Consider the following 12237-nt stretch of genomic DNA (forward strand, 5'->3'; position numbering starts at 1 on the left):
GAAATTATCCGAAAAAGCTATGAAAGCCTTATGTTATCAGTATGTAAAACAAAGCGTTGAATACAAAAAAAAAATTAAACCGCAAACATTAAAATCTAACTACCTTATTTTGTACCATAATTACACTATATCTTACTGAGATTCTTTGAATCTGTCTACATTTTATAGATACAAGAATAAATTATTATTTAAAAGGGATTTATGTATCTACAATCTATGTACAAGTAGTTTTTAAAAAAACAAAATGGCAAAGAATAAGTTTAATTAGGTAATAAAATGAGACAAAAAAACAAAATAAAAATAAAATAATTTGGTCTATTGGAACAAGTAACAATTTTAAAACTACATTATCCTATATCCGAGGGATATTGAAATATATACAAACCTCGGAAATGTTTTCATTATATTCTAATAAACTCTTTCTTTGGCATATTTCTCGATTCTTTTATTCCTAATGCCTCCGCATACTGCAGACTTAACCGGTCTATAATTTAGTCGGGCGCTTTATCAGTATGAACACTGATTTGGTCTTATTTTTGTCGTGTGAGTCTGACCCGATCATACTATCGGCCGATAAAAGCCTACCGTTTGCGGAGCTCTTACAGTAATTTTAAATTTTAATTATTCTTTAATTATGCAATTATTTAAAGAAAACCGGTCAAAAATGAAGAAATAAGTCAAAATAATTCACATTTTTAAAACATCGATGCATAATTATCGTTATTATTTAAAAACTGTTCCGAAATATTGAAAAACTTAAATGTTTGGATTTCATTTGATCAAATTACAACTAATGAAGAACATTTGGATTCTATTTTGTATATTTACAGTTAAAAATCGACCTATAAATAAAAATAAGTAATATCAAAACTGTATACAATCCTCAATATATTACAATACTTTTTTATAAATAACAGTAGATTTTTGTTAATTTACTAATATTCCCTTTAACCATTCCAACTATGCTCTAGGCTTGTGCTAGGATATGGTTCACGACAATAGTCGAATGTCGGGATTCGAACCCTCGACCGTAAGATCGGTAGTCCGTACTCCAAAACATAAGGCTATTGGCACTTCGAATTACATTAAACTAAATATTTGAAATTTCGTTACACATTTTACAAACTACATATTAAACGATAACACGCAATCCAATGCCGGTACTGATTAGTTACAAACCTATTGGTGGCCCTTCTTCAGGGTAAGTGGGACTGGTATTATTTCCCCTATATGTATAGTCCCATTCACCCCGAAGAGCCCTGGATGGACTCGAAACAAGTCAGTGCTGACATCGGGTAATGCGTCATTGTTAGCCGTTGGGTAATTAGTTTATAATATTGAGTTGTTAAATATTCCCCTATTTTTTCCTATTTGACCGATAGAATCCATACGATCAATTGAACTAATGGGAAAAAATCCCCAATATCCATCGATTGGTGGGTTGTTCCAACGGGAAATATGCATTCTTAGCGTAAAAAGTCTTTCAATTGGAATTTGATGTAAAAACTATTGTACCGGACTTGAGGTGGCCAATCGCAGAGAGCGCTTAGCCTTACCTTGTTTAAAAACGGAAGTAAATTTGCATAAGACTGAAAATATATCTTATCTATTTTAATACTAACTGCGAGAGAGTGTCCTTAAAACGAATTACAGAAATTATTTACATCATCTACTGTTTTGAACACTATTAACTCTTCGAATAACTTACTATTATTTCACTTTTAGTGACTTATTTATTAAATTTACGTATATACATTATTTACAATTTTTTCATTCATTTGGGAGGAGCCCAGCTATTCAAATATTGTTAAAGTCCGAATAATAAATCATAAGATTTTGCCGGTAAATCTTGAGATTTAGGTTTTACCCGTAAATCCCAATGTTTAGGTGTAGTTGTTAAATCTTAGGATTTTTCATAAATCGTGATTTTACAAAAAAAAAAATATTCAAATTTTTTACAATTTTGGTTGACATTATTAACTGATTTTTAATGATTATGAAATATTTCATTATTTCATCCAAATATATAATCATATTTGGATGAAATAATTGATCAATTGATAAAAGTATCGGAGGCTGAAATCAGCTGTGGCTCGGCAGCGCAGTAAGTAAAGAAGAGACATTGTTGAAGGAAACTATAGATTGAAATAGAAAATACAGAACTAAAAGTGGATTTAGATTATGCTTACCGAAGCATCAATGATCTATGAATTATAATCTAGTGATTAAAAACTACTCAATTTAAAGCTCAAACCTTTATTGTGACTTTACTTTTTAAATGTCAGATGGAAATAAGTAAAAAAAAAAGAATATTTGTGAGAAAAATAATATAAACCCTCTCCAATCGAAGGAAATGAAAACGAAATAGAAAAAGTTTAGAACGAAATAATTTCCGCGCGATAAAAAATGTAAGTTCAAAAGTTTAGACACTTTTTTCCTTGTGGCAATGTTGATTTTTTGACCGACTTCCCAAAAGCAGGAGGTACTCGATTCGTCTGTATATTTTTTATGTGTTACAGCATAACTCCGCCCCTAGTGAACCAATTTTAGTATTTTTTTTCCGAAAGGCAGTACTTGCAGTTGGCCCTCTTTTTTAATTTTTTGGAGTCAAAGACTACGGCGTAGTTAAATAATTTTTTATTATTAAGGATGAGGGTTTTCCGGTAAGTATAGTAAATTTTTTGATCAGATGTTTCGTTTGTCTCGTTGTTGTTTTTTTTGTCTATTATTTTAGAAGTTTCGTGTATGGATAAATCTATTAAACAGCAAGGGACTTTTCATTACTACTTATAAGATATTGAGTAACATATTGATTACATCTAAGACTGTTATCTAGTTACTTTTAATTATTAAAGACTATTAACAAAAGAATGTCTTCAATAAGCGAACAATTTAAGATAAACGAATTTCTTTCAGTGTTGTCGTCTAAAATATTTTTCTTTATTCTATATTTCGGTGAAATTTTGCTGAAAAATGTATACGTACGTTCCGTGTTACTGCGTCCAAGAATTTTATTTCTTTGTATATTCAGGTGATTCTGGTATATTATGATAATTACATTCCGAGAATATTGTTATTATTCTTGCGTCTCTGACGTCTGCAATCTTCTTCCCTGCAAATAAAGTGATAATTTTATTTTTTTATATCAATTAGACGTCAATTAATATTTTTCTTGGAATGTTTTATATCTGTTATATTTATGAGCTAACAATTTTATATTGTATTTAACTGAATTATTTTTCTTTCTTACTTTTTACGCATTTTTTCAGCCAGCAGTTAGAGAAACAGTAAAAAAAAATATTGCTACATGTAAAATAAGAAAATGCGTACTTACGTTTTTTCCAGGAGTAAATTTTTGAGTGTTGCAGATTCGTCACTTTAAATAATTAGAATGTTTGCATTTGTATTATTCCATAAACATACTTTTGATTACAAAAAAACTTTTTAATCAATTTGCAAAGTAAAAATTAAGAAAAAATCTTTTTTTAAATCTTCCTCTACATTATCAGTTCGAATGTTGCAGAGCCGAAGCGTTTGTGCTCCGGCTCGGCAACATTCGACACATCCGTCGCCTTCAACTGTTACTGGGCGACTGAGGATTGGGCGGATGCAACGGACGCCCGCCCATCTCGAGGGCAGTGCTTACCTCGAAGCTTCGAGAACCTCCTACCGTTACAAGCAACAGCATTAAAAACAATATCGTTGTGTGCTCACACATACAAATATCAAAGTATATAATGATTTATAAAATACTCAATTTTCCTTTGTTAGCTTTTCTCTGTAAGGATTTTTGTTTTGCTTGTTAACTTTAGCTTAATTAAATAGAAAAATATAGTTGGCCATTGGTTTTCACGTTATACTGATATTTTCCAATTTTTTTTTCATAATAGCAAGCAAACGGGCACACCGAGGTACTCACCAACGGCCATGGACCGGCGATACCAGAGGAACTGCAGATGCGTTACCGGCCTTCGAGAAAGACATACGCTGGCTTCTTGAAGGATCTTAAGTCGTAAAAGGAATATACGACTATGAATCATGCTATTACGTAATAATCATCATCAACTGAGGCACTACAGCCGCTGGTGTGCCTACTCCAGTAAACTTCTACATGTTTGTCTATTTTAGATCTTTCGCTTCTAGCCCTTTATACCGATATTTTTAAGATCGAGTTTGACCTCATTCAGACATCTAAGTTTCGTCCTACTACGCGCTCTACATCCATCCAGCTTACTTTCGTAAGGCTTACGTAATAATACAAAGATCAAATTACTTTCTTTAGGCAACGCAAGGATGACTAGGCTATAGTCCACCATATTTCTCCTGCGCGTGTCCTTATTTTGAACATGCCCGATATGTGGAGGATGCATCATTTAAGAACTTCGGAATAAAAACATACATATATGAAATAAAAAAAATGTTACACGGTGGCAATCAGACCTGGTCGTGTAGAATTCGTTCCGGTCCAGTGAAGTGTTTAATAACTACGACCACTCTATTGCCCAAAACCCATTCAACGAATTTTTTGCAATTACAAAAACTGGATAACATTCAAACAACTCGGCTCCCAAAAATTATATTTATTTAAGGATAAAACTATTTATATGTTATTTTCACAATACTACTTCGTTACTAATAAATGTGTTTTATTTTTCATGTATTTAAGGTTTTGTTTGTATCCTGCGAGGTTCTCCTTTGTTTTTTGCAACTAACTATTATTTTGACAGTGGTAGAGCCCGCTTTAACAACTTCGCACGAATGCGTCGGGTCTCCCGGTGCAATACCACGACCACACAGAAGACAGGCATGAAGTGTCTTCGCCTTTTTGGCCGCTTGCTCGTTTACCACCTCATTCTATATAAAAAAAATCTTTCGACAGTAACAAGTGCTGTATTCAAGTGGCTATTGCCGCTAACTTTTTAAAGTGGTAGAATACATTTTACATAAAAACTTAAAGACCATGAAATCTTATCGTTTAAAAGATATTTTATCCTAAACATACGTCAACACTTTTATACCGTGGATAGCTTTTGGCGCGGATTTTTTACAAATTTTGATTATTGGAATATTATTATTCCATGGCTGACCAAAAACAATAAAGTAGTTAAAAATGAAGCAGTGAATATATATTTATTTTGAAACTTGTAACCACGTTGATAAACAAAGTGACAATCAACGACGCCGGCGGTCAGAATTATTGAACGTGTTCAACTTAACACTGTCTAAATTTTTTTTTGGTGTAATACAGGATGTTTTGGTATGTAAGTTAATAATTGTATTTGATTACTGTTCGTAAAATGATGTGTTTAACATCCCGTATATGATAACAATCTAGGCCTAGTAATCCCTAACTTAGGCAAGTAGGCTTCAAGACTCAATAGCCCCTAATGAGCTGGTAATTAGCTGCTTTATTTTACTATGCCATTGTTGGGGATGCTTAATATTATGTTATTTAGTAATTATAAGAATCAAATTATTTTTTTTATTAATTCTACGCCACAATTTTGTTTATCCTAAATCCCAAACAACATGCTCGTAAATATTCTCCCTAAAGTTTTTTACACTAGAAACTTTCAATTTCGCTTTGCACGTTTTAGCGGGAATGAAGTGCGAGGGTCAGTTAATGAGAACTTTAATCTGGACGGCCGCCCGCCTGCTGCTACGACACTGCTACGATCGCTACGATAGGGCGCGATTCATCCCCAGCCCTGATTATAACTTCAAAAAGCTTATTATCCCAAAGATGATTGCCGTGACGTAATTGATGAAATAGTTTTTGTTTCTTTTTTTGCCCTTTCGCAATCTAACTGTAAATGAAAAACGAATAGATGGAAGAGTTTTTATTTTGATGGTGTAATCATTTGTAGAGTAAAATAAAGGAAAGCTCGTTATTTATTCTAATTACAACTTTTTACAAACCTCTAATTCAAGGGAGTATTTGTAGTGAAAATGTATATACTTTTTATAGTCATATTCTTGGATATCAAATATAAATGTGATGATACGAATGAAATAGATTTTTTTTAAGTTGTTTGTTACACTGGACATTATTAAATTAAGAGTTAAGTCATTGTTAAAATTCGGAAACACTGCAAAGACTTTTTGCACCTATTACAAAAATACAATTAAACACTGATTAGTTAAACAAGTGTTTTAACTCACTATTTGATATTATTAACATCAAAGTGGTTATAAGTTTCTCATTACTACTTTCAGTGTAACTATTGTATTATTTATTGCGCAAAATAACTTTACAATCAATTAAAACACAACTGTTTTACTCTTTAGTTAAAAGTGAGCTTTTGTAGTATGATTAATAATGTTTAATAGCCTCGATTTGTCAAATACAATCAATATAAAAGGGTTGGTATATAACCTAAAAATATATTTGTAACACAAAGCTTTTTAATGGTAGAACTTTACACTATACAGTATTATAAGGCGTTTTAAAAGGTAGATTACATTTAACTACTTTGTATTTGAAAATGTTAATAATCATTGTTATTAAACTAAACTATTACCATGCGTTATATTACAAACATCAAACGGATGTCCCGAAACGTGATTTAAAACGCATTCATCGTGCATAAAGAGGGGCTGACAGACGCAAGGGTGATTTCCGATGTACAAATAGAAAGGTATAAGGGTCGTAAATCGATAGCCGCCGTGCTGACCTACTGCCGTAGTCGGGCCCTTTGAGATAGGTTAGATTTGACATCTAAAACTTAGATTCAAGGTTATAAAAGTTTCACTCGGTGCTTTTAAGTTTATAAACTAAATAAATTAAGTAATATAAAGAGAATTAACGTTTATATGTTATACATGTTAATGACAATACCATGGGTATATTGGGAGAAAATATAACATGTAATTACTAAAAAAAAAGCCGTTGAGTAAATAAAGTAATAACAAAATAAAAGATTAAGACAATAAGGTTAGTACAGATAGATTTATTTTTATTGTAAACGAGCTGTTGCCCACGACTTCGTCCTCGTGGTATTAGAAAACATACGAACTATGTAAATAACAAATATCTACGTATCCCTCAGGAACCGGTCGTTTCTCGGGGATGAACTTTATCCCATGTGTACTCCAGACTTTGTTTTATATCTGTGCCAAATTTCAATAAGATATGTTGAACCGTCGCAGTATGATCGAGTAAACATTAAAAAACTAAATTAATGAATCCCATGGGAACCGTTACTATTCACGGGATAAAAAGTAGCCTATGTGTTCTTTCAGACTATGCTCTACACCTGTGCCAAATTTCATGGATATCCGTTCAGCCGTTTAGGTTACAAATGTTAACAAACATCCATGCATCCATCCATCCATCCATCTAAACTTTCGCATTTATAATATTAGTAAGATTATGGTTAATTCTTTATTGTTGAAAATCGCAAAGTAGTTAGAACTTAAATTAAACTTTGGTTAAGTAAATGTTGACGACAAGCAAAAATCTCAGTAAAACTTTCTAGTCCAAAATGCAACGCTCTGGGATCATTAATTTGCATAACCACGTTAGCTCGCAACCCTCCCAGATAATGTAGTTACCGACATCCTGTCAGTTGCAAAAAGTCACGTGTAATTACACCGGCCAACTCACGCTGCAAGCCTTTAGGCGACGTTTTAATAAACCTGTCCGTAAAACCTACAAGTTAGACGAAGTTGCCAGTGAACGGCTTGTTTTAGCCTGTAGCATACTCGCAAAACCTAAACTGAATTAAAATGTATGGAAATATTAAAATGAAGCGAAAATTAACCGCAGTGTTTGTTCCACGTTTATTTTTTCGTGTAGGCCTAATTGCTAAATGGTTCGGAACCACGAGTGACAGGTTGATTTAAATATTGGTATCGCTCCAGTCACGGTTGACTTCCGCAGAATATTAAATCTCGCATAGTTTGCAACGTTTAAAAACATTGATACGGTGTAGATGGTTTAGGTAGATTATGACCTTTGTTAAAACCTAAATGTTGTAACAGTAAGAACGCGCGCACACCTTCGACTAAACACTCGCACAACTGTTTAGTCGCGCTTTGATTTTTATGAAATTACTAGCTGTCGCGACTCCGTTCGCGTGATATTAAAAAAAACAAAAGAAAGTAGCCTATGTGTTCTTCCAGACTATCCTCTACAACTATGCCAAATTTCATCCAGATCCGTTCAGCCGATTAGGCTACAAACTCTAACAAACATCCATCCATCCATCTAAACTTTCGCATTTATAATATTAGTTAGATATGAAGGTCGAAAGGAAGAATGGCTGCGAAACAGTCGACAATCGCGCAACAGATGTGCGATAGTTAATCAAAGATGTGCGCCCGCTTTAAATGTAAAACTAGATTATTAGACCAGATAAATATTTTTTTTAAATAAAAGTGTAAAGTTTAAAAACATTATCAAAAATGCAATTTATTTTTAATTTAACTCTGTAAAGTTCTAGTGTTGTTTAGGACAATTACAATAACAAGATAATGGTGTAAAATATCAATAACTATTTCTTGTCGTAAACCATATCTTAACACAAGCCTAGAGCTTAGTTGTATTGGTACAAGAAACATTAGTGTACTAGCTTTCGCCCGTGACTCCGTCCGTGGAATTAAAAAACCAACAAACTTGAGTAACCTATGTGTTTTCCAGACTATCATTTACATCTATGCCAAAATTCATCCAGATCCGATCAGCCGTTTGGGCTACAAACTCTAACAAATTTTCCATCCACTCATGTAAACTTTCGCATTTATAATATTAGTAACAAAAATTTAATAGGATAAAATTGCTTCGTACTTAAAGGTTGTAATTAAACGTAATTTTCTCTTTGTAACATTACTGTTAATGAATAGCTATTAATCCCTATTACAAATTGGTATCAACAAAGCTCAGAGCCGAATGTAATGTAATTGAATATTGTTGTAATTGGAGTTGCAGCCACCCCGACTGACGGGCAGCACAAAGGGCCGGCCATGTCGAACGACAGGCCATTATTATCCATATCAATATCTCTGATACTAACAATACCAGTCTCAGGTTGCGTCTGCCATTTCTATGTGTCTAGCAGACGCACCTTAAAAGCCTTATTTTGTTCTCGCTATATAAAAATATCTTTTTCCCTTGATTTAAGGGGAACGGATGGAGCAATTTCACCAATGTTATTTTAGCTGTGATAATAATTGTCAGAAAAAATTAAAAAAAAAAAAGAAGCATCTCTTTATTTCCATCGTATTTTAGACATTTAATTTGTTAAACTGCGTATAGTCGAATTTAACACAAATAAGAAATTGTAATAATCGAATCAATTTTAACAATGGTAGAAGCAATAATAGTATAATAGTAGTGTTGTGTAAACAATGTAATAGTGACGGCACCGACTAGTTTCGGACCCTTCGGGGATCCTTCTTCAGGGCGAGTATTATTCAATTTAAATATTATTTGTGTTAAATTCGACTATACGCAGTTTAACAAATTAGATGTCTAAAATACGATGGAAATAAAGAGATGCGTCCTTTCTGTTTTTTTTTTAAATTTTTTCTAACAATTATTATCACAGCAATAAGAATGTTGGCGGGGATCCTTCTTCAGGGCGAGTTTTAACTGGCACTGAGTGCGAGGCGCGACGTGACCGCGAACAAAAGTTAAACAATACTCGCCCTGAAGAAGGATCCCCGAAGGGTCCGAAACTAGTCGGTGCCGTCACCAGAAGATAAAAGCGTGAGTTGAGCCGTTTTTAATTAATTTTCGCTTCTGAACTTTAGTTGATAAAGAATTTCTCACCTGCTAAAGTACAATAAGTTTGGTAATACTGATCCATTAGTAAAGGCTGTGGTAATTCCGCTAAGAACCCCTTAAGAACTGAAGCACAATCATGAACTGAGAACTTGCCATCTTCAAGCCCTAAATTGGACCCTGTTACTAAAAGCTGACGCAACTCTTGTTGTCGACTTAATGATCCTGTTCTCCGGAAAATACCTTCTTGTGTTACATCTGAAAACACATAAAAGATAATTTAAGTAATGACAAAGATGAAACGACTAGCTTTCGCCCACAACTCCTTCCATGTGAAATTTAGAAAAAAAACTAACTAGCCTATCTGTTCTTCCAGACTATACTTTACATGTATGCCAAATTTCATTGCAATCTGTTTAGCTGTTTAGGCTACAAACTCTAATAAACATCCATCCATCCATCTAAACTTTCAACATAAACATTAGTATAATGTCAATTCTTACAGTATGAGAATGATAATATAAAATAAAGGTATTAAGAATTGAAACACATGAAATTAAGAGTTTATAGTAGTACCATATTTATTTGTGGAATATCAATGAGTTTTATACATCTTAGGCTTATGTATGTCTTTTTATGTCATACACCACAGTTTAAGAATATAATATTTTTGTTACTATTTTTTTGAACATATGGTAGCAAATGAGCAGTCTGATTTGCTGAACTAGTGAAACAACTGTTACACATAGAAATGGATCATCATCACCAGCTCACTATATGTCCCCACCAAGGGGCTCGGAGCCTACCCTATACGGGGTGACTAGGCCATAGTCAACCACGCTGGCCAAGTGCGGGTTGGTTGACTTCACACATATCTTTGAATTTCTTCGCCGATATGTGCAGGTTGCATCACAATGTTTTCCTTCACCGTAAGAACATTGGGTAAATTATGTACATATGAAAATTCGAAAAATCGAAAATCACATTGGTACATGGCGGGATTCGAACCCAAGACCTGTAGATTACAAGTCAAGTGCTTAAACCACTGAAACACCGATGCTCTATGCTATCTATAAATGGATTGCACTATGAAAATGTGTTAAGAATCATTTAAAAAAAAATGACCAACTTACTTTCAGATTTTGCTAGAAAGTCTATCAACTCGTTTAATCTTAAGATACCTTCTTCAGTAATAGAATTAGCTTCTAAATTATTCTTTGTAGTATTTGAGATGCTTTGACTAGAATTTGATGTGCTATTTTTAGTCTTCTTGTGGAAATTCCATCGGAATTGCTTTGGTTTATCAGTTGAACAATCAACACTGAAATTTAAAAACATACCTTTAAGATTGACTAATTTATCTTTTCTTTTTTTTTGTTACTTAAGAGTTAAATGGCCAGTATATTGCTTTGTTTGACTTATGTTAAGACAAGGTCATTTTAAATAGGTAATAAATTATGTTTATAAAAAATCTTGTAGTTGCTTTTTATAAAAACATATTTATAGTAGTTTAATGGAAAGAAATTGTTTTAAGCAGTAATGGCCGATCGTTGCAGTGAAATATTTATTTCAACTCACTCGTCAGTATTTATATCAACAACGAACGATAGATGCATCCGCACTAAAGTAAAGTATTGATCCAAATTTTCTATTCGAAGTTTTTCTATCCATTTAACGTCTTGAGTGGTCATCTTGAGATCGGTTATACACACTAAGAATAAAGGTATTACTACAATAAATAGTACGAAGAACACATTGTAATTAAACTTTAGGTATCAATTTTAACTAAATTACTCTCAATATATTACATATTATGACAATTATACAAGAAATAACTAAACTTTGTTTTTCAAAAAAATAGATCCCACTGCATTGTTTTCAAATGTCAATTGACACAACGGCCAAACAGGTGTTGCAAGTGTAAAAAAAATCTTATTGTTTATTCTTATTATTTTTTTTTAGAAAAGATTAGTTATTATCTTTTTGTTTAATAATTGCTTATTTTTTTCTACTAGGTACTCATCAAATTTCATCCGATAAATAATGTCTTCCTACATAAAAACTCACATTAGGCTTTTTTCACGAAAAAGTAGCAAGGCTTTTGTAAATTTAAGTTCTCATGAACATGAACGTAAATTACAAAGTTAAGAAGTCTCCAATTCAGCCAATTAAAAAAGTTAACCATCTAATTATTCTAGGTATATTAAGTTCTTTTGAAATAAAATTATGAACATATAAAGAAAATCCCAAATTGGAGGCCTAGAAGATTTTTTCAAGTAATAAAACAAGACACAGTGTGTAATAGGTTTCATTTTAAATTTTTATGACACCAATATGATTTACTGTAGATTTTCTAAACAGTGTATCTCCTCTTAACACTTCTTACTCATGAAGCAGATGTACGAGGGTGAATCAAAAAGTTCTTAGAAGTGCATATATATGAAACCTTTTTGGATCAAGTTCGATATTCAAATTAAAGAGTGTCTATCACACTATATTTATGCACACTATCA

General features: G+C 32.7%; 1 protein-coding gene across 1 annotated transcript; it reads right to left on the reverse strand.

The window, feature by feature from the left end:
• Positions 1-9749: 9749 nt before the first annotated feature.
• LOC106108417 (rho GTPase-activating protein 19-like) lies at positions 9750-11601 on the reverse strand. The gene is made up of 3 exons (XM_013289581.1): positions 11303-11601; positions 10858-11045; positions 9750-9982 (listed from the first exon to the last, which is right to left on the reverse strand). Exons 1-3 carry the CDS (start codon positions 11413-11415, stop codon positions 9750-9752), a joined length of 534 nt encoding a protein of 177 aa, XP_013145035.1. The 5' UTR covers positions 11416-11601.
• Between the last annotated feature and the right edge of the window lie 636 nt (positions 11602-12237).

This window comes from Papilio polytes, unplaced genomic scaffold, assembly GCF_000836215.1.
Source record: "Papilio polytes unplaced genomic scaffold, Ppol_1.0 DF821511.1, whole genome shotgun sequence".
Taxonomy (NCBI): Eukaryota; Metazoa; Arthropoda; class Insecta; order Lepidoptera; family Papilionidae; genus Papilio; species Papilio polytes.

Coding starts and splice junctions, on each gene's coding strand:
- LOC106108417 (XM_013289581.1), bottom strand. CDS start 11,415: ATGACCACTCAAGACGTTAAATGGATAGAAAAACTTCGAATAGAAAAT. Junction 11,046..11,302: donor GTTGATATAAATACTGACGA/GTGAGTTGAAAT, acceptor TTTAAATTTCAG/TGTTGATTGTTCAACTGATA. Junction 9,983..10,857: donor CTTTCTAGCAAAATCTGAAA/GTAAGTTGGTCA, acceptor ATGTGTTTTCAG/ATGTAACACAAGAAGGTATT.